Below are 22,614 nucleotides of genomic sequence, written 5' to 3'. Positions count from 1 at the left end.
CTCACTAAAGGAGAGAGGAGTTCACTGCAGTACTTTCGTTTAAATATAGCTTCCTTTGTTAGTGCAGGGCTAATGGTAAGCAAAAGGGAAAAGGACGGGCTCTGGTTAGATTTTTAAAAAGAGAAGTGAATGGCTAGGAGGAAAGGCAAGTGTGGGGTTAGAGAAGATTTGGGGTAGAAGATTTGGGAGGTTCATGAGATAGGAAGAAGAGATGATTAAGCAAAGGCTACCAGAGCCTAGAACAAACAGAAGATTAAAGGCACAAATCTATAAACCAAGAATAGTTTTGGGCACTAAAGAAATCAAGGTGGTATTTGCTTTACATTGTTATTACAATCCACTCTATACGGCTAAATTCAGTGCCTTGCATAATCACAGGTTTCAGAGTAGCAGCCGTGTTAGTCTGTATTCGCATGTAATCCACTCTATACGGCTAAATTCAGTGCCTTGCATAATCACAGGTTTCAGAGTAGCAGCCAACACGGCTGCTACTCTGAAACCTGTGATTATGCAAGGCACTGAATTTAGCCGTATAGAGTGGATTATATTGCGAATACAGACTAACACGGCTGCTACTCTGAAAATTGTTATTACAGTATAGTAATAGTCCTCTGTTTATCCTCTTGCATCAGTGGCTCTCAAAGAGCTCTTCAAACATTAATAATTTAAGCCCCACAATGCACGTCCCCCACAAACTCGTACAGATGAGTAACTGAGGTTAGGAGGAGAAGTGAAAGTGTGGCTGCATGCACAAACACCCACATAATTGTGGTGTTTGGATGTAGGATCCCAAGATGTGAGAGGGAAATAGAATGACTTTGGAATTTGATATATAGCTGCAAAACCAGGGAAAGTGCTGCATGGTTAAAAATGAATGAATGCAAAGTCAGATTTGCTTTTTCTTCTCATTTATATCCTTGTAAATCAGGAGTAGCTTCATGGAAATCCAATGATGGTTACGTGCTGATAGGGCCTTTATCAGCCACTTTGCACCAGTGCAGGTTTAGAGCTGATAATTCTGCACTGGTTTCCAGCACACCAAGGGCAGAATCTTATTTGTATCTCAGCAGCACCTAGAGGTCCCGACTAAAGATCAGGGTTCCATTTTGTGGGAGGGTCACAAACCCAGAGTGAGAGGCAGCCCCTGTCCTGAAGAGCTCATGGACTAAAAATAGATAAGACAAAGGGTGGGAGAAAAGGATATTGTGATCCCCATTTACAGCTGGAGAACTGAGGCCCAGAGGTGTTAAGTGACTTGCCTCACGTCTTGCAGGGAGTTTGAAATCCAAGCTGGACTCTAGTGCTTTAACTTACCAGACCATTCTTCCTTGTTGACTCCCATATGGGGATGGATTCAGAATAACTCCATAGGCTTTGGCAGAGTCGCTCCAGATTTTCTACTGTGTAACTGAGAGCAGGATCTGGCCTTGAAAGCGTGGCGGAGTACCAGTCCAGGATGACAGTATTCCGCATGCTCTGTGTTTCAGAAATCCTGAGTTTGCTGAATGAGCCAGCTCCCACATGTCTTGCTGTTTTTAAGAATGGAATCCTTTTCCTCATCACCTGCTCCAGGGAACGTTTTGGATCCACCTCATACATTTGCTACATACACATGGTTGTAAACACATGGGAGCTGCAGGCAGCCAAAGATGTGCTAAGATCGCAGTGCTCTAGCCAGGAGGAGGTGGCAGGAGAAATAACAATATGTAAACACGACAAGGTCAGCATTTCCCTCTACTTTGAGCCACGCCATGCACAACACAGCTCTCGGGGAAACTTCAGAGGGGAGGCCCAGGCTGGTGAATTTGACTGGAATCTGAGCAGAAGTTCTGTGGGGTTCTGGAGACACAGGCCAAGGCACAAATCTTCAGAGGTCTGTAAGGTCCTAACGCCCATTGAAATCAAGATACGATAAGGGGCCAGCTTTTTATGGTCTCAGGTTGGGCCCGGGGATCCAAAACTCCATAGTTCTGAGGCCAGAAGGGACCACTGTGATCAGCTAGCCTGACCTCCTTCATAACAAGGCAAACTGAGACAACCAGACTCCTCAAAAAGAACAGGAGTACTTGTGGAACCTTAGAGACTAACATTTATTTGAGCATAAGCTTTCATGAGCTACAACTCACTTCATCGGATGCATCCAGTTGAAAATACAGGGGGGAGATTTTATATACACAGAGAACATGAAACAATGTGTGTTACCATACACACTGTAACTAGAGTGATCAGGTAAGATGAGCTATTACCAGCAGGAGAGAAGGGGGGAAAAAAACAACAACTTCAAAAACAGACCCCAACGAGAGACTGCTGAATTGGAATTAATTTGCAAACTGGACACCATTAACTTAGGCTTGAATAAAGACTAGGAGTGGATGTGTCATTACACAAAGTAAATGTTTATTTCCCCCCCTACTATTCCTCACATGTTCTTGTCAACTGCTGGAAATGGCCCATCTTGATTATCACTACAAAAGTTTTTTTTTTTTTTTTTTTTTTTCTCTCCTGCTGGTAATAGCTCACCTTAACTGAACATTCTTGTTATAGTGTGAATGGTAACCCCCATTATTTCATGTTCTCTGTGTATTTAAAATCGTCCTACTGTATTTTCCATTGTATGCATCCGATGAAGTGAGCTGTAGCCTACAAAAGTTTATGCTCAAATAAATTTGTTAGTTTCTAAGGTGCCACAAGTACTCCTTTTCTTTCTGTAGATACATGCTAACACGGCTGCTACTCTGAACCCTGATGCTTAACAATCTCTTCCACCTTGTATTTAGTTGTGACACACTGGGTTACCTTTTCCAGACATGTAGAAGAGCTTTCTGGAGCTTGAAAGCTTGTCTCTTTCACCAACAGAAGCTTGTCCAATAACAAAAATTACCTCACCAACTTGTATCTCTCCTATCCTGGGGGAAACGCGGCTACAACACCATTGCAAATAACAATGGCAGATACTGAATTTATTCTATGTGTTAATTAGACATTGGAGTTAAATAGATATGGACAAGACAAAATATTTCACTAGTTCTCTAGCCACCACAGATTCTTCTAAGATAAACAAGACCTGATTTTCCATTTTCTTAATGGAGACCAAAAAAACCCCAAACAATTGGTTTGTTACAGTCCTCCAAGGAGCTTTTATTTGTCATAAAGAAGAAAAAGTGGCACAATCCATTTCTTCCCCCATGTAAGAACGGGAAAAAACAATGGTCCATCTAGCCCTGTATCCTGTCTTCCAACAATGGTCAGTGCCAGGTGCTTCAGAGGGAATGAACAGAACAGGGCAGTTATCAAGTGATCCATCCGCTGTTGTCAAGTATCGGCTTCTGGCAACTAGCGGTTTAGGGACACCCGGAGCATGGGATTGTATCACTAGCTAATGGCCATTGATGGACCTAACCTCCATGAACTTATCTAATTCTTTTTTTGAACCCAGTTATACTTTTGGCCTTCACAACATCCCCTGGCAATGAGTTCCACAGGTTGACTGTGTTCAGGGGCAACAGGTTTGTGTAATTCTTGGTGGTGCCCAGAACGGGTCCAAGTCCCGCCTCCCTCCTCACCTGCCTAAGGCTCTGGGAGGGAATTTGGGAGGGGGGGGGTCGGGCTCTGGGAGGAAGTTCGAGCGTGGGCTCTGGGCTGGGGGGTTGGGGTGCAGGAGGGGGTGTGGGGGTCAGGCTCTAGGAGGGAGTTTGCATGCAGGGTCTGGGCTGGGGCAGGGGGTTGGGGTGTGGGAGAGAGTGAGGGGTACAGTGCTTAGCTCGGGTGGCTCCCGAAAGCAACCCACACGCCCCTCTGGCAGCAGCTCATAGACAGGGGGCCGGAGGGGTCTCCATGCGCTGCTGTCTGCAGGCACCACCCCGCAGCTCCCATTGGCCGCAGCTCAGGGCGGGGTTAGCACGTGGAGACATGTGTCCCCTTGTACCCCACCCCGGGACTGCAGGGACATGCTGGCCGCTTCCAGAAGTGGAGCAGGCGGGAAGCCACCTTAGCCGTTGTGCTGCCTGGCCTTTTAAAATTATCTGTTTTAATTGATTCATTGAATTTCGTCTGCCATTTGATTGCTCAGTCACCTAGTTCAGTGAGATCCCTTTGTAACTCTTCACAGTTAGCTTTGGACTTAACTATTTTCAGTAATTTTGTATCATCTGCAAATTTTGCCACCCTTTTTCTAGATAATTTATGACTATGTTGAATAGCACAGATCCTTGGAGTGATCCCACTATTTATTTTTCTCCACTGTGAAAACTAACCATTTATTCCTACCCTTTGTTTTCTATCTTTTAACCAGTTACTGGTCCATGAGGACCTGCCCTCTTGTCCCATGACAACTTATTTTGCATAAGAGCCTTTGGTGAAGGAACTCCACTTGTCAAAGGCTTTCTGAAAGCCCAAGCACACTCTAGCCACTAGATCCACTTTAAAGTCCACTTTACAGTACGATTGTTCAGACAGCTAGAATGTGCATATTGTTTACTTTGCACCCCGGAGAGTGAGATCCTGCCAGGTGCTGAAGGCTCTGAGCTCTGTACTGGGTTCTCACAGACACAGCTCCTGTGCAACGTGCACAGAACCAACCGAAAGGGAAGAACATTTACAAACGAGTGCGACCTCAGCAGCCCAACCCCCAGCATCCTCTCTCTGTTTCAGAGGATATCAGGCAATCATTAGCAGAGGAAGTGATTCAGTGAAAGGGAACCTCTTGTGCGTATGCTCTCACACACAGCTGCACCTTGACAGTGTGTGGGCTGGGCTCTGTTAACACAAGCTTCAGCAAGGGCTTGCATATACAAGCTGCACAGTCCTCTGAGGTCTGGTGCTCCCCCCAGTATTCGACAAGAGGTTTTTTTAAAGAGTCTCCTGGGACTCTTTTCCATCTAAAAGAATCATCCCAGGCCTCTGCTGCTGTCTCCAGGCTGAATTGGCAAGAGGTGAGTCAGCTTCTGACTTCACGGAATTGTTCTTGGTTTTTAACCTTTTAAAAAAATAGTCTGAGGAAGAGGTCTGGTGCCTAGGGGACGCTGGGTTAGCACTGTATTTGCTTTTGTCAGGTGAAAGGGGTTTCCTCCAGGGGGCCTGGCATTGTCCAGTCTGGTTGGTTTCATTTGCTGAGACTCCATGGTGCAGTTATATGGGGGGATTATCAGCTGATTGGAAGGATGGGGCTGAGCACACACATCCCTCTTGCTGGCAAATTTCCCTGTTACTGAATGGCATGTGCTGGGCTATATCACTGCTTGTATGTCTACCCCTTTCTTCTGCCCTTCGCCTGCCCCATCTATGGAAATTGTGAACTCTTCAGGGCAGGTTTGTGCAGTGCCTAGGACAACGGCGCCCTGGTCTTGATTGGTCCCTAGACACCACTGAAATAAACAGAGTTAATAATAATGGAATGTGGGAAGGATGGGAATGAAGCAGCTGCTGGTCAATGGGAGTTTTGCACATGTGAGGATTATGGGATCTGATGCTAAGGCACATTAAACCACCAGGGGCTAGGAAATGGATCAAGACTTGCTTTGGGAGGGATCAACCAACAGGCAGCCAGCTGCTCTGGGCAGATTTAGCACAGAGATTTAGGGCCAAATCGTGCTGCCAGTGAAGTCAATGGGAGTGTACAGGTATATGTAAGAACCTGTTGGTCAGTCTTCCATCAGGGAAGGCATCGCTGGGGGGGTCTCCTTCCAGTTGGGTGCATTGGTCACTTTCTTTTAGGTGTTCCCCAAAAGTGGCATTTGAGGGACCTAGTCAGTGTCATTTATTCTGTGGGGTGTTTTAATGAAATGGCTCATTCTGGGATACTTGTGCTCAGGATGCATAAGCCCAGTTTGGTGCTCTGATAACACAGCGGTGAGTGTGTAACAAATGGCGATGCAGAGAGATACCAGAACTCCTTGGAGCCAGATGGATGAGCAGGCAAAATGGACCACTTGGGTTCTGGGGCGGCTCTGGACACTGCAGGAGGAATGCATCCAATGAAGTGAGCTGTAGCTCACGAAAGCTTATGCTCTAATAAATTTGTTAGTCTCTAAGGTGCCACAAGTACTCCTTTTCTTTTTGCAGGAGGAAGAGCAGGATTAGCTGCACCAAGGTTGGCACTTTAGGAAGGGTTTTTTTAAACCTCAAGGAAATGCCCAGCCTGTCTTTGCCTTAGTTTTCACCCCATTCACTAAGTGCTGAAGCCATGTGTTCAGTGTGCATCAGCTGTGGCTTCTCACTTCCCATAGTTCCAGTGACACTGTACAACGGTGGTCTTTTGAGATGCCACTTGCAGACTAACAGCCCAGCATCAGAAAGGCAGAAGTGTAACTCTACCACAGGAGAAAGGGGAAGCAGCCCTTTGAGAAAGTGTGAGCTTATCTGCATGTATCCGCAACTGCAGTGGAAACAACCAGAAAAACGGCTGCCCAGTTTTAACATGCTCTGGTGTGTAAGAGTCCTCTGAGCAGAATTAAACAAAGGTAGCTCCTCTTGTACTGACTGCATGTCCAAGATGTCCCGCTATGGTAGGCAGATTCTCTAGCAGAGTGGACATTAAAGCGTAGATTTATGAGAGTCAGGGGAGCTTCTCTCACCAGCGGAGGTACTCCATCTCTTCCAGAGGCAGTAGCTATGTAGATGGGAGTAGCCCTCTGTTAACATAGTACTGTCTACATCGGAAGTTAGGTCGGTATAACTGCATTGCTTGTTCAAACCCCTGAGCAATGTGGTTATACAGACATAAGTTTGTAGTGTAAACTAAGGCTCAGAGCCTGTAAAAGTGGCTCCAAGGTGGCTTATCCTTGATGTTACTCTATTGAAAAAAGAAAAGGAGTACTTGTGGCACCTTAGAGACTAACAAATTTATTAGAGCATAAGCTTTCGTGAGCTACAGCTCACTGCTACTCTGAAACCACTCTATTGAAGTCAGTGGAGTTACATCTGGGATGAATTTGTCACATTGGCTTTAGGCTAGGGCTCCCCAGTACTGAAATGGGATGGTTTTATAATTTGGGACTAATGACAATGGGAGTAGTAATCTTGGATTTCGATAGTTCCACTTGTCCTAAAGAAATCCAATGCACAGCAAAAACCATTTACCCACGAATCGCTACTCTGTGCAAACAGCGGCTCTTCTAGGAAAGGAAAGACACTAATAAGCCACTGCACGTACTGCTGAAAGGCAGCCTCCTTTGGGGCTCAGCATGGCAGTGAATAGTCCACTGTTAGGAACAAAAACAAAGGGGACTATATCCAGCTGAAACTGCAGGGTGGATCTTACTCTGCAGAATGCCATTAACTGGTTTCAGAGTAGCAGCCGTGTTAGTCTGTATTCGCAAAAAGAAAAGGAGTACTTGTGGCACCTTAGAGACTAACAAATTTATTAGAGCATCAGCTTTCGTAAGCTACAGCTCACTGCATCCGATGAAGACTAACAGGGCTGCTACTCTGAAAACTGTAAGGAGAGTGATCACTTAAGATGAGCCATCACCAGCAGCAGGGTGGGAGGGAGGAAAACCTTTCATGGTGACAAACAAGGTAGGCTATTTCCAGCAGTTAACAAGAACATCTGAGGAACAGTGGGGGGTGGGGTGGGGGGGGGAGAAATAATATGGGGAAATAGTTTTACTTTGTGTAATGACTAATCCATTCTCAGTCTCTATTCAAGCCTAAGTTAATTGTATCCAGTTTGCAAATTAATTCCAATTCCGCAGTATCAGGTTGGCTATTCTTCAACAAAAAAAACTTCAAAAACAGACTCCAAGGAGACACTGCGGAATTGGAATTAATTTGCAAACTGGATACAATTAATTTAGGCTTGAATAGAGACTGGGAATGGATGAGTCATTACACAAAGTAAAACTATTTCCCCATGTTATTTCTCCCCCCACTGTTCCTCAGATATTCTTGTTAACTGCTGGAAATAGCCTACCTTGCTTGTCACCATGAAAGGTTTTCCTCCCTCCCCCCTGCTGCTGGTGATGGCTCATCTTAAGTGATCACTCTCCTTACAGTGTGTATGATAAAACCCATTGTTTCATGTTCTCTGTGTGTGTATATCAATCTCCCCTCTGTATTTTCCACCAAATGCATCCGATGAAGTGAGCTGTAGCTCACAAAAGCTTATGCTCAAATAAATTTGTTAGTCTCTAAGGTGCCACAAGTACTCCTTTTCTTTTTGCGAATACAGACTAACACGGCTGCTACTCTGAAACCTGTCTTAGACTGATTGCTCTTCTTTCCTATCACAGCAGTTCTCAAACTGTAGTCTGTGGGCACTTCGTGGTCTGTGGAGAGCTGGTTGCCACATGGTTCCTTCCTTGTTTCCAGCTGCTAAATTGCATTAAGAGAAGCTAAAAATATCTCCTTACTTTACTCTTCCATGTTGTCAATTACTGCCATCAGACAAGGATATTGTGCAACATTAAACAGGAGGGAAACAGGGCCAGGCTACCTCAAACAGAAGGGGAACTAGGCCCCAGTGATGACAACAGAAAAGGGAGACACAGGACATTCTCTCTTTAAGATAGGTTTCAGAGTAGCAGCCGTGTTAGTCTGTATTTGCAAAAAGAAAAGGAGTACTTGTGGCACCTTAGAGACTAACAAATTTATTAGAGCATAAGCTTTCGTGAGCTACAGCTCACTTCATAAGATGTGGTCCTTGCTATGAAAATGTCACCCCCCTGGTCGAGGGCACAGTCCCTTCCTTTAGCATCCTGAAATTGCTTAAAAGAACTTCCTTCTGTAGGCATGATCTGCCCATGAACGTCCTAAAGCTTGTGGGCCTGTTTGGGTGATTTTTTTGGCTAGCTTTCTCATGCAGCCACTGAATTCTTCTTTGGAGTCTCTGCTTGGGAGCAAGGGCTGTGACCTCGGCATTCTTTAACCTGACCTCTTGCTGCAGTCCTCTGTTCTGCCCCCCTCTGATGCCACAGATCAACAGAGAGCCTGTGGTAGGGAAGCTGTTCCCCTTTGGCCTTTCAATATTTCAAAGGAAACCCGAAGGGGAAGAGGGAATTAGAGCTACATTAAATAACTATTTCCAAAGACTGATTTCATATCATAGAATATCTGGGTTGGAAGGGACCTCAGGAGGTCATCTAGTCCAACCCCCTGCTCAAAGCAGGACCAATCCCCAACTAAATCATCCCAGCCAGGACTTTTGTCAAGCTTGACCTTAAAAACTTCTAAGGAAGGAGATTCCACCACCTCCCTAGGTAACGCATTCCAGTGCTTCACCACCCTCCTAGTGAAAAAGGTTTTCCTAATATCCAACCTAAACCTCCCCCACTGCAACTTGAGACCATTACTCCTCGTTCTGTCATCTGCTACCTCTGAGAACAGTCTAGGTCCATCCTCTTTGGCACCCCCTTTCAGGTAGTTGAAAGCAGCTATCAAATCCCCCCTCATTCTTCTTTTCCGCAGACTAAACAAACCCAGTTCCCTCAGCCTCTCCTCATAAGTCATGTGTTCCAGTCCCCTAATCATTTTTGCCGCCTTCCACTGGACGCTTTCCAATTTTTCCACATCCTTCTTGTAGTGTGGGGCCCAAAACCAGACAGAGTATTCCAGATGAGGCCTCACCAATGTCAAATAGAGGGGAACGATCACATCCCTCAATCTATTGTCAATGCCCCTACTTATACATCCCAAAATTCCATTGGCTTTCTTGGCAACAAGGGCACACTGTTGACTCCTATCCAGCTTCTCATCCACTGTAACCCCTAGGTCCTTTTCTGCAGAACTGCTGCCTAGCCATTAGGTCCCTAGTCTGTAGTGGTGCATGGGATTCTTCCATCCTGAGTGCAGGACTCTGCACTTGTCTTTGTTCAACCTCATCAGATTTCTTTTGGCCCAATCCTCTAATTTGTCTAGGTCCCTCTGTATCCTATCCCTACCCTCCAGCGTATCTACCTCTCCTCCCAGTTTAGTGTCATCTGCAAACTTGCTGAGGGTGCAATCCACGCCATCCTCTAGATCATTTATGAAGATATTGAACAAAACCAGCCTCAGGACCGACCCTTGGGGCACTCCACTTGATATCGGCTGCCAGCTAGACATGGAGCCATTGATCATTACGTGTTGAGCCTGACAATCTAGCCAACTTTCTATCCTTATAATCCATTCATCCAGCCCATACTACTTTAACTTGCTGGCAAGAATACTGTGGGAGACCGTATCAAAAGCTTTGCTAAAGTCAAGGAACAACACATCCACTGCTTTCCCCTCATCCACAGAGCCAGTTATCTCATCATAGAAGGCAATTAGATTAGTCAGGCATGATTTGTCCTTGGGGAATCCCTGCTGACTGTTCCTGATCACTTTCCTCTCCTCTAAGGGCTTCAGAATTGTTTCCTTGAGGACCTGCTCCATTATTTTTTCCAGGGACTGAGGTGAAGCTGACTGGCCTGTAGTTCCCCGGATCCTCCTCCTTCCCTTTTTTAAAGATGGGCATTACCTTAGCCTTTTTCCAGTCGTCCAGGACTTCCACCGATCGCCATGAGTTTTCAAAGATAATGGCCTATGGCTCTGCAATCACATCCGCCAATTCCTTTAGCACTCTCAGATGCAGCGCATCTGGCCCCATGGACTTGTGCTCGTCCAGCTTTTCTAAATAGTCCCGAACCATTTCTTTCTCCACAGAGGGCTGGTCACCTCCTCCCCATGCTGTGCTGCCCAGTGCAGCAGTCTGGGAGCTGACCTTGTTTGTGATGACAGAGGCAAAAAAAGCATTGAGTACATAAGCTTTTTCCACATCCTTTGTCACTAGGTTGCCTCTCTCATTCAGTCAGGGGCCCACACTTTCCTTGACTTCCTTTTTGTTATTAACATACCTGAAGAAACCCTTCTTGTTACTCTTAACATCTCTTGCTAGCTGCAACTCCAGGTGTGATTTGGCCTTCCTTATTTCATTCCTGCATGCCCGAGCAATATTGTTATACTCCTCCCTGGTCACTTGTCCAGTCTTCTACTTCTTGTCAGCTTCTTTTTTGTGTATTTCTTTATCTCAAGCCAGCTGGTTGAAAGGAGTTACTTTGTGGGAAGGTTTCAAGTATACAAATGGGAGGGAGGGACACTCTAGGACATCTCAGCTGGGTAAACTGTGCTGCATCTGTTCAGGTGCTGCACAGAGATTGCAGGGGTGCCGGAACCGGGATCAGTGACGGGGCACTGCCTGCCCGCTTTTTAACATGGACATAGTTTGGGGGGCAAGTGGCCACACTGCCCCCTAAACTGCAATCCTCAGGCAGGCACGGAGTGGTGCCACCAAGAGCTATACTTCGTGGCAGGGAAGCTGACAAGGTGATCTCCCACCCCCGCAAAGCACAGTCCTGCTAGTGGTGCCAGCCTCTTCCCGGTGGAGGGCAGCTCCCCCCTGCCACAAGGCCCAGTCCCTCTCAGTGCCCCTGTCCAGCTCTGCCTCTTCCCTCCCAGGCCCCGTCCCCTGGCCAGGCCAGAAGCTGTAGCTGGGCCTCAATAAGAGCCACCCAGGGAGCCTGGGCTGCTGTGGGGAACCCTGGACCCTTCACCTGCCCTGGGTGGGACATGGGTTGGGGGCTCTTCTCGGGCATCCTGGCTAGATGGAGTTAGGTATTATTATTATAAGGCAGGCTAAAGAATCCACCCAGCGAGCCCTGCATCAAGCCCAATAGCTTGTGACTGAACTAGCTCCCAGTTCAGGAAGGCATTATAACACAAGCTTAAATGCATTCTGTTTAAGAGTACTCCACCATGCATCCGATGAAGTGAGCTGTAGCTCATGAAAGCTTATGCTCAGATAAATTTGTTAGTCTCTAAGGTGCCACAAGTACTCCTTTTCTTTCTACCATGTCGGTGTGCTTCGGTCCCCCTGATGTCAATGCAATTTAAGTGTGGGCCCCACAAAAGTACTTAGGTGCCTAAATCTTGGGTTTTGGCGCTTAAGTCTCAGTTTTGGCTCCACTGTGATCCACAAAACGCCCACCGAGTCCTGTAGGTGCCTAAAGTCACTCGGTGCCTGTGTTCCTGCCTCTGGCTATGTGTGCTGCTGCCTCCTTCTATGCATCCGGACACCACCTCCCACCTGAGTTGCAGAGCAATTCACACAGCTGGGGAAGACAGGCCTTTGGCCCCTTAACCTGGGTATGGGACCCCATCTAGTAGGGAGCCTCTGCTCAGACTTACATGGTCGGGTCCTTTTGAAAACCCAGCCCAAGCAGGAGGTGGTGCTGGTGCCCATCTCCTAACTTTTATCCCCGTGGTTAGTGCAGTTGCCTGGGATGTGGGAGCCTCGGGTTCAATTCCCCGCTCTGTCTGAGGGAGAGAAGGCGTTTGAACAGGGGTCTCCCACTCCTCTCAGGTGCAAGCTCAGAACTTCTGGGTTCTGGGATATTCTGCTGTGGGGCTCCCTCACTCTCTCCTGCTGAAGCTGTCCCACTCTGGATAAATAAAGAACGAGCAATTGGAACGGGGGCCTGGACCCAGGGTCTCCTGCCCCCTCGGTGGGTGCCCTAGTGACTGACTACAGACCCATTCTCATTGGTCCCAATAACTCTTCCACTGTGACAAAATACTTAACTAATTACTGGGCCAAAGCGAGTGAATGTGAGCCTGACACTGTATTCCAGTAGTTAGGGTAGCCAGCTGGGAGTTGGAGACCCTGGGTCTAGCCCTACTTCTCAACTCCCTCTCTTTCTGGGAGGGGCAGTGACCAGGGCCGTTCCTAGGGTGGATGCAGAGCCTGGGGCAGAAGTGACGAATCCGTCACTTCTGGGACCGACCCTGCTGGGCGGCAGATAGGAAAGGCTGAGGGAGGTGGTGCTTTTCCAAACAGCCAGGTGTGGCCCTGCCCACACTCTGCCACCCCAGGGCCCTGCTTCAGCAGTGACACTGGGCTCCAGGGGGCTGGGCCATGCCATTCTCCCTCCTGGTGCTCAGGGGGTGGGGGTGCAGGCACTAGCCAGCCTGGGGCAGGGGCCAGTGGCTGTGGTGGAGGGCCCTGGGTTCCAGGACATGCAGAAGGGGCGGGGCTGGGTTCATGCACCGCCCATGCACACCAGCCAATTGCGCTGGCCAGCGGGGCCCAGAGCGGTCACCCTGATTCGCCACACCCTAGGGATGGCTCTGGTAGTGACTGCTCTTGGGCTTTGCTCCCCTTTGCACATCACTGACTTCCTGCAAGAAATTGGATCTGCTGCCTCAGGAGGCATTAGCAGCCACAGCCTCCCCTCCAGGAGAGAGAGTGTCTGCCAGTGGCAGAAGAAGGGTTACTATGGGGAAGGTGGCATGTGCTCTCCTTACAGCCCAGCAGGAGATGTACTAGCTTAGGGGCCTGCAAGGAGAGCAGCTCGCTCCTTTGCTCCATGAAGTGATGATCAGGAAGCTCCACAAGGCAAAGTTCAAGGCATCTCCTGCCCCTTGTGCCAAGGGAGGGGAATCTGCATCTGGGAGAATATGACGCCTGCTTCTTACATCTATGCCAGGACAGTGGTAATCACATGAAGAGCTGCTTTCTTCTATCACTGAAGAAGGAATTCTGTTAGAATAAGGAAAACAGTATTTGCCCTAAGCCGCTCTGTCCTTCGCTCTGCTTCCCTGGAGAGCTTAGAATCTTTCTGTCAAAGGGTATGCCTGCCCTGTAGTGCCACCTTCAGGCTAGCATGGCTCTGCTGGGGCCTGCCTTAGTTTCCCCTTTACTCATGGCCACACAGTCCAGATATTCAAAACACTCCCCTTCTGGGATCCAATTACTAAGTCCTGCACAGCGTCTTTCAAAAGAGAACTCAAACTACTGCCTTCACTCCTTTTTCATCAGGGCCTAGCCCAGTCCCTCCTCCCTGACGGTCGATCTCCCAGCACCTCTTGCCTGGAATTTGGCCTTTCCACAGGCCATTGCTGTCTTTCCCCCTATTGACTTAGTAGCCTTCTTGCTCCCTGCTATGCTTGCAGGCATCTGCAAATCCCCATCTGCAGCTGCTTCCCCTTTTATAAGGTCCAGGTGCCTTCCCTGAAGCCCAGTTGGGCAGCAGGTAATCAGTCAGCTGCACTGAACCCTGCCCCCTCTTAAAGGGGATAGTCATCCTGGCAAAGATCCACAAAGATATGTAGGCTCCTAGTTTCCATTGAAGTCAATGGATATGAGGAGGCTAAATGGATCTGGGACCCTGCGCTGCTGTTATGCCCAGCTCCCTGGCACAGATTTAAAGGGACATGACACATCCTCCCAAGAGGGTTGTTAAGATGATGGATGAGAAAGGAAACCAGCCCACAGGGAAATGTTGCGAACATTACAGTAGGAATACAATGGTGCAGGGATGACACTGTAAAGCAAATGGGGTCAAGGGAGGCTAGGACTGTAATGAGAAGCAGTACCAGGGCAGGGCGGGTTGATGAGTGAACGTGGCAGAGATGGGTCAGACTGGAGTTCTTAGTGGCTTGAAATGAGATCGCTGAAGCTGATTTGTGCAAAGCCTCTCTCAACCAGGGCTGGAGGAGAGAAGATCCATGGCAATACACAGGCAGGAGACTTAGGTTCTGATGGCTGGACAAAGGGAGGCAACTCCAGACAGACACTAACTGCCCTTGCTTAGGTCTCCAGTAGAGGTTTGAGAGTAGCAGCCGTGTTAGTCTGTATTCGCAAAAAGAAAAGGAGTACTTGTGGCACCTTAGAGACTAACAAATTTATTAGAGCATAAGCTTTCGTGAGCTACAGCTCACGGGTTTGCTTTTTAAACAGGAGCATCCTGGGACCTTATGTGCTAGGGCAGCAGATGTAAACTCTGAGAGGGAATCATAGAATATCAGGGTTGGAAGGGACCACAGGAAGTCATCTAGTCCAACCCCTGGCTCAAAGCAGGACCAATCCCCAACTAAATCATCCCAGCCAGGACTTTGTCAAGCCTGACCTTAAAAACCTCTAAGGAAGGAGAGTCCACCACCTCCCTAGGTAACCCATTCCAGTGCTTCACCACCCTCCCAGTGAAAAAGTTTTTCCTAATATCCAACCTAAATCTCCCCCGCTGTAACCTGAGGCCATTATTCCTCGTTCTGTTATCTGGTACCACTGAACAGTCTAGACCCATCCTCTTTGGAACCCCCTGTCAGGTAGTTGAAAGGAGCTACCAAATCCTCCCCCCATTCTTCTTTTCCACAGACTAAACAATCCCAGTTCCCTCAGCCTCTCCTCATAAGTCATGTGTTCCAGTCCCCTAATCATTTTTGTTGCCCTTTGCTGGACTCATTCCAATTTTTCCACATCCTTCTTGTAATGTGGGGCCCAAAACTGGATACAGTACTCCAGATGAGGCCTCACCAATGTTGAATAGAGGGGAACAATCACGTCCCTTGATCTGCTGGCAATGCTCCTACTTATACAGCCCAAAATGCCATTAGCCTTCTTGGCAACAAGGGCACACTGTTGACTCATATCCAGCTTCTCGTCCACTGTAACCCCTAGTCCTTTTCTGCAGAACTGCTGCCTAGCCGCTCGGTCCCTATTCTGTCGCAGTGAATGAGATTCTTCCATCCTAAGTGCTGGACTCTGCACTTGTCCTTGTTGAATCTCATCAGATTTCTTTTGGCCCAATCCTCTAATTTGTCTTTTGGCCCAATCCTCTACATCGTATCCCTACCCTCCAGCATATCTACCACTCCTCCCATCTTAGTGTCATCTGTGAACTTGCTGAGGGTGCAATTTAACCCAATCATCAGATCATTGATAAAAATGTTGAACAAAATTGGCCCAGGACCGACCCTTGGGGCACTCCGCTTGATACCGACTGTCAACTAGACATGGAGCCATTGATCTAGCTAGCTTTCTATCCACCTTATAGTCCATTCATCCATCCCATACTTCTTTAACTTGCTGAGAAGAGAAGAGGGAAGGCTGTAGAATCACACCAACACCAGGAAGAAGTACGTGATTGGAGACTCCCTACTAAGAAAAACAGTCAGGCTTGAAACCCAGAGCTGATCTGGAGAACAGAAAGGTGTGCTGTCTGCCAGGAGCTAAGATATTAGATGTGGACCTGAGACTGAAAAGGAACCTAATGGGAGCAGGAAAGAATCAACTGATTGTCCTTCATGTGGGAACAAATGATACTGCTAAATTCTCGCTGGGACACATCAAGGGAAACTATGCCAGGCTGGGGAAGATGCTTAAAAAAATGGAGGCTCTGGTGATCTTCAGTGGAATTCTACCTGCCCCTAGAAGAGGAGAACAAAGGCAAGACAAGATTATGATAAGCATCAGATGGCACAGGCAGTGGTGCTACAAGGAGAGCTTTGGGATGTTGACCACTGGGAGGTATTCACAGACAGAGGGCTGCTCTCATGTGATGGACTCCACCTAAGTAGGGAGGCTGTGATGGAGGCTGGTACAGCTAATTTAAAAGTGCTTTAAACAAGAAATTTGAGGGAGATGGTTGGAAGATGCTCATGTAATCTCCATGCCTGAACCTAATATTGAGAAGGAGGAAAATCAGGAGAGAGGGGATACAGCAATGGCGAAAGGAACAACAGAGGTAGGAGAAAATCCCAAGATCACTTGACAGGAATGGTCAGGTAGGCGATACTGGCAGCAAAATGACTGTACCTAATCAGGTGAGGAATCTGGGTAAGGCCAAGCAGAAGGAATGAAGATGTCTGTTCACCAATGCAAAGAGCCTGGGTAACAAAATGGAGGAACTAGAACTTAAAACTACTGTGCAGGAAGTGAAACCTGATATAACAGGGATAACAGAAACTTGGTGGAATAGTAGTCATGACTCAATCAAAGGTATTGAAGGGTATGTGCTGATCAGGAAGGACAAGTAAAGATAAGGGTGGTGGAGTAGCATTGTATATTAAAGGCACAGTGGACTAAAGAAATGATGGAATGGATACAATGGAATCTATTTGGGTAAAATTCAGTTTGAGGAAGAATGGTAACAGGATCCACAGAGATAGTGCTTGGGATCTGCTATAGACCCCCAGGATCTGATTTGGATATGGATAGAGACCTCTTTAATATTTTAATGAAATAAACACTACCAGGAATTGTGTGATTATGGGAGACTTTAACTTCCCAGATACAGACCCGAGGAGAAATGCTATGGATCTGAATGTATGGGGGGCTTAGAATTACTTTAAATCAAAGTTACAAAAAATACCTGAACCCGATATCCCAAACAAGGGCAAACAATTCATAGGGAAGGGTTGCAGCCCAAACTGGATGACCAAGCGTCTCAGAGGTTATTTTAAGAACGCAGAAAGCCTACGAGGAATGGATCAGCAAATAAAGCTACCTCTTGCAGTTCAGAAGGTGTACGGAAAAAGTGAGAACTTCCAAAAGTCAAGCAGAGCTGGAACTTGCACTGGAGATTAAAAACAATAGTAAAAGGTTCTTCAGCCATATAAATAAAAAGAAAACAAGGAAAGAAGCGGGACCGCTAAGCATAGAGGATGGGATGGAGCAAAGATAATCTAGGCCTGGCCAAACACCTTAACAAATATTTTGCCTCAGTTTTTAATAGGGGTATCGTCATAGAATATCAGGGTTGGAAGCGATCTCAGGAGGTCATCTAGTCCACCCCCTTGCTCAAGGATTGAACTCACAACCCTGGGTTTAGCAGGCCAATGCTCAAACCACTGAGCTAACCTTGCCTCTAAGTGAGGAGCTATGGGGCAGTGGCAGGGTGGTTAATGGAAATGACAATATGGGAGTAGAATTACCACATTGGAGGTGGAAACCAAACTCAAACAGCTTAATGGGATTGGAACATGAAATTGCAAGCCCAATAGCAAGGATTTTTAATGAACCTGTAAGCTTGGGGGTTGTACCCTATGACTGGAGAATTGCAAATATAGTGCCTATATTTAAGAATGGTGAAGAAAAGTGATCCAGGAAACTGCTGGCCTGTTAGTTTGACCTCAATTATATGCAAGGTATTATGAGAAAGCAAATAAAATACCTATACCTGGGATAAAATACAGCATGGTTTTACAAAAGGTAGATCATGCCAGGCCAATCTGTTCTCTTTCTTTGAGAAGAGAACTGATTTTCATGACAGAGGAAATGCAGTAGATCTAATCTATCTGGATTTCAGTAAATCATTTGATAGAGTTGCACATGGGAAATTATTAGTTAAACTGGAGAAGATAGGGATTAATAGGAGAATTGAAAGGTGGGTAAAGATCTGGTTAAAGGTAAGACTGCAATAGGTCATACTGAAAGGTGAACTGTCAGGCTGAAGGCCAGTGACTAGTGGAGTTCCTCAAAGATCAGTCTTGGGACCAATCTTATTTAACATTTTTATTAATGACCATGGCACAAAAAGTGGGAGCATGCTAATAAGATTTGCAAATGACACACAGTTGGGATGTATAGCCAATACGGAGGAGGACCAGAATGTCAAATAAGAAGATCTGGATGACCTTGAAAACTGGAGTAATAGAAATGGGATGAAATTTAATAGTGCAAAGTACAAGGTCATGCACTTGGGGACTAACAACAAGAATTTTTGTTATAAGCTGGGGCCATATCAGTTGAAAATGACAGAAGAGGAGAAAGACCTGGGTGTATTGATCATAGTATAACTATGAGCCGCCAATGTGATGCAGCAGTGAAATAGGCTAATACAGTCCTAGCATGCATCAGGAGAGGTATTTCCAGTAGAGATAGGGACGTATTATTACCGTTTTAATAACTGGTGAGACCTCATCTGGAATGCTGTTTGCAGTGCAGGTCTTCCATGTTTAAGAAACATGAATTCAAACTGGAACGGGCAAAGAAGCGCTACTAGGATGATCAGAGGAATGGAGAAACCTACCATACTAGGAGACTTAAGGAGCTTGGTTTGTTTTAGCCTAACAAAAGAAGGCTGAGGAGAGAGATGCTTGCTTTCCATGAATACATCAGAGGGATAAACACCAAGGAAAGAGAGAAGTTATTTAAGTTAAGTGCCAATGTTGGCACAAGAACAAATGGTTATAAACTGGTCATCAAGAAGCTTAAGCCTGAAATTAAATGAAGGTTTTTAACCATCAGAGGAGTGAGGGTCTGGAACAGCCTTCCTAGGGGGGAATAATAAGGTCAAAAAACCTAATTTGTTTCAAGACTGAACTTGGTAAGTTTATGGAGGGGACACTATGATGAGCTTGCCTACAATGGCATGTGGTCCAGCCATAACTGCTATTAGCAAATATCTCCAGCAGCTGGAGATGGGACACTAGGTGGGGAGGGCACTAAGTTTCTAGAGAGAATTCTTTCCCAGGTGTCTGGCTGGTGGATCTTGCCCACATGCTCAGGGTCTAACTGATCACCATAAGCTATTGTAAATGGGGAATTCTCTGTAACTTGAAGTCTTTAAATCATGGTTTGAGGATTTCAGTAACTCAGCCAGGGGTTATGGGTCTGTTACAGGAGTGGATGGATGGGGTTCTGTGCAGGAGTTAGACTAGATGATCATGATGGTCCCTTCTGGCCTTAAAGTCTATGAGTCAGAGCACTAAAAATATCAATGTAGCCACTGCGGCAGGAAAGGTAATAGCCCGAGGAAGTACCTCGGGTGCAGGGTCGTACTAGCCTATGCTGCCACCTGTAACACTGCAGCTGCACTTCTGTTTTTAGTGCATTGATCAAAGCTAGCAAGTTTATGTGTACCTGAGTTGAAATGACATCTCCAGCTCAAAGTGCAGATATCCTTACAGTGTGCTCTTTCCCCATTGCCTTCATGGGGAACTTTCCTCAAGCTCCTCTGCAGAGTTGTTATTGGTTGGAGTTTTTGAGTTAATTTGAACACAAATGCCAGGGGGCATTAATCGAAACCAGAAAAAAACAGAGATGATTCAACAAACCCGGTGCAGACTGAAACCACCCAGTTTCATGCAGCTGTACCTTTGCTGCAAATGGGGCCTTTTGTTTTTGCTTCAGCAAAATGGGCGGCTCTCAGTCGCTTGTTTGACAGCCATAAAAAGGCACATTCTTACAGACCTCATCTCAAACCTACTCATCCAGAATATAGCTTCTGCAGCAACACAACCTCTGCTAGCATGCTGGGCATTGGTTCAATGCTGAAACAGGCAAGAGAATCGCCTACGGTGCCAACTTTCTACTCGCACAAAACCAAACACCCTTGCCCTGCCCGTTGCCCTGCCCCTCCTCCAAGGACCTGTCCCACCCCTTCTCTGAGGTCCTGTCCCTACTCACTCCATCCCCCCTCCCTCTGTCACTCTCTCACTTTCATTGGGCTGGCTCAGGAGGGTGCAGTGGAGGCTGAGAGGTCCAGCTAAGGGTGCGGGCTTTAGGGTGGGACTGGGGATGAGGGGTTTGTGGTGTAGGGCTGAGACCAAGAGGTCCTGAGGGCAGGAAGAGGATCAGGGCTGGGGCAGGGGTTTTAGATGTGAGGGCTCTGACTGGGGGTGCTGCCTCTGGGGTGGGGATGGAGATTAAGGGTTTGGGGTGCAGGAGGGTGCTCTGGTTTGGGATTGAGGCATTTGGAGGGTGGGAGGTGGATGACAGCAGGGGGTTGGGACAAGGGATGGGATCTGGGTGCAGACTCTCGGTGGCGCTTACCTCAAGCAGTTCCCAGAAGCAGCGGCATGTCCCTCCTCCGGCTCCTATGTGGAGGCACAGCCAGGCAGCTCTGCGCGCTGCCCCATCTACAGATGCCGCCCCCGCAACTCCCATTGACTGTGGTTTCCGGCCAATTGGAGCTGTAGGAGCCAGAAAGGGGACATGCTGCTGCTTCCAGGAGCTGCGTGGAGCCACAGCAGGCAGGGAACCTCCCTTAACCCCTCCCTTAATCGGACTTTTAATGGCTCAGTCAGCGGTGCTGACCGAAGCCACACGGGTCCCTTTTCGACTAGGCGTTCCAGTCAAAAAACGGACATCTGGCAACCCTAGGATCACCTATGAATTGCCACCACTTTCTGTATCCACTTGGGTTATTTTTGGAAGGCTCTGGTCCATGCACTGAGCATCAAGGCCCCCCTGAGCTTGCAGTCTGAGCCTGACGGTGCATGGCTACAGACAGAAATGTTAGCCAATGTTTGGGCTTGAAGAGTTTGTCTGGGCAAATAAATCTGTTCCAGTGAGGTTGGGATTGTCAGAAGTGCTCACTATTGCCCGAGTTCTCTTTCCACTATGTGAACATTCACATTGATTTCAATGGGAGCAGAGCTAGGCCAGCACTGAGCACTCCCCACCTATGATATCCAAGTTGTTTGGCCTTCCCTTATTCCTGTCGGAAAGTAGAACTGGAAGGGATGTGGCACCAAGCTTTGGGGAAAGGGAGAGCCCCTTCTGTGACACCTGGGAGTTCACCTGGTTGATGGATGGAAAGGTATGTCCAGGAGCCACACTTGAGCAGTCTGGGTTGCTGAGTGTGTGCCTGTTACCCAGAGCAGGTGATCATCTCACTGGCCTTCAACCTGCCAGGTAGTGCATTCAATGCCTTCACTTGGAAGTTACTTGTCAAATTTGATTCCACTCGCCCATCCGCAATCCATGAAATGGCTTCTACACCTTCTGGGTCACAGGTTAGTTCAGCCATTGATGTAAATAAAACTGCTGCATGTGTGCCCTGTAAGGCGCAGCCTGCAGCTGTTGCACTGGTTACTGAAGTGTGTGATGCCTGGTGTTTAGTAACTGACCAGGAGACTGACCACTGTACCTGCAGTCGTTTGCAAATACATCAGGTGCTTAAATCTCCCTTGCTAATGGTACGAAACGGCTTGTTGGCAGGATTGACCAGCGACTAAATCCTGCCGTTGATTTTCTTTTTTTAAACCTCATTTTTATTGATTAGTTTTACGTGCATGTGTGTCTGCAAATTCAATAACATTAATGCACTCACGTTGCTGCTGAACTCTGCATATGTGGGTTATTTTATTGGATGCAGAAGATCAATAGGAAGAGAAAATAAATTAGAAGTCTTTTTTTATTTTTTAAAGTTAAGCAGTTCAATTGTAAATAAACCTGTAGTCTTTAATAGTCTTTTGTGTTGCCGGGCCATAAGACACATAAGAGACTTGCTACTACAACTATCAACAAGGAGAGATCTTGGGTAAAACCATTCAAGTCCTGCATGTTTAGTACTTGAAGAAGTAGAGCTCTAGGAAGGCGGTATTGCCTAGTGAATAGTGCACTAGCCTAGGACTCGGGAAACCTTGGTTCCTACTCCACTAGCCTACTATGTTTTGAACAAGTCAGATAGCATCTCTGTGCTTCAGTTTCCCAATCTGTATTATGCGATAATGCTACTGATGTCTTTTGTGAAGGGCTTTGAGACCTACTGATTAAGAAGCATAATGTAAAAATAGCAGTATAACTAAGACTAAGATTTTGTCATGGATATTTTTAGTAAAAGTCACAGGCTTCCATGATTTTTTCTTTATTGTCAGTGACGTGTCCATGACTTTTTTACTAAAAAATATGTGTGACAAAATGGGGAGCTGCAGAGTCCCCACACCTCTGGTGGGTGGGCAGCTGCGGGGCTCCTGCTCGTAGCTCTGGGGGCCCCACCAACCATGGTGGCTCGCAGCTCCAGGGTTCCCCACAGCCTGTGGTGGCTGGGAGCTCTGGGGTCTATTCATAGCTCAGAACTCCAGGGGCCCCGCTGCCCATGGCAGCCTGGAGCTGCAGGGTACCCCCACCGGAAGCTCTGGGATCCCCCCGCC

General features: G+C 47.1%; 1 protein-coding gene across 5 annotated transcripts in view; it reads left to right on the top strand.

Moving 5' to 3' along the window:
* The window catches only part of ECE1 (endothelin converting enzyme 1), a 117,268-nt gene that overhangs the window by 5,215 nt on the left and 89,439 nt on the right, over positions 1-22,614 (top strand). Inside the window, exon 1 of one of the 5 annotated variants that reach the window (XR_006276294.1) lies at positions 1,578-1,720. The exons of 1 other annotated variant lie outside the window; for it this stretch is intronic. Coding sequence is in view for 1 of the 4 variants with exons in the window: in XM_043499798.1 (XP_043355733.1) it covers positions 1,613-1,720 (108 nt within the window). In the remaining 3 variants the exon portion in view is untranslated. Of the gene's footprint in view, positions 1-1,577; positions 1,721-4,422; positions 4,932-20,588; positions 20,710-22,614 lie in introns of those variants that run through there. 3 more of the 5 variants (XM_043499798.1, XM_038376593.2, XM_043499799.1) reach the window with 3 other exon arrangements.

This window comes from Dermochelys coriacea, chromosome 18 (assembly GCF_009764565.3).
Source record: "Dermochelys coriacea isolate rDerCor1 chromosome 18, rDerCor1.pri.v4, whole genome shotgun sequence".
NCBI classification, from domain to species: Eukaryota; Metazoa; Chordata; order Testudines; family Dermochelyidae; genus Dermochelys; species Dermochelys coriacea.
Note: the sequence above shows the minus strand (reverse complement) of the source record. Positions and strands in the feature narration are given on the sequence as shown.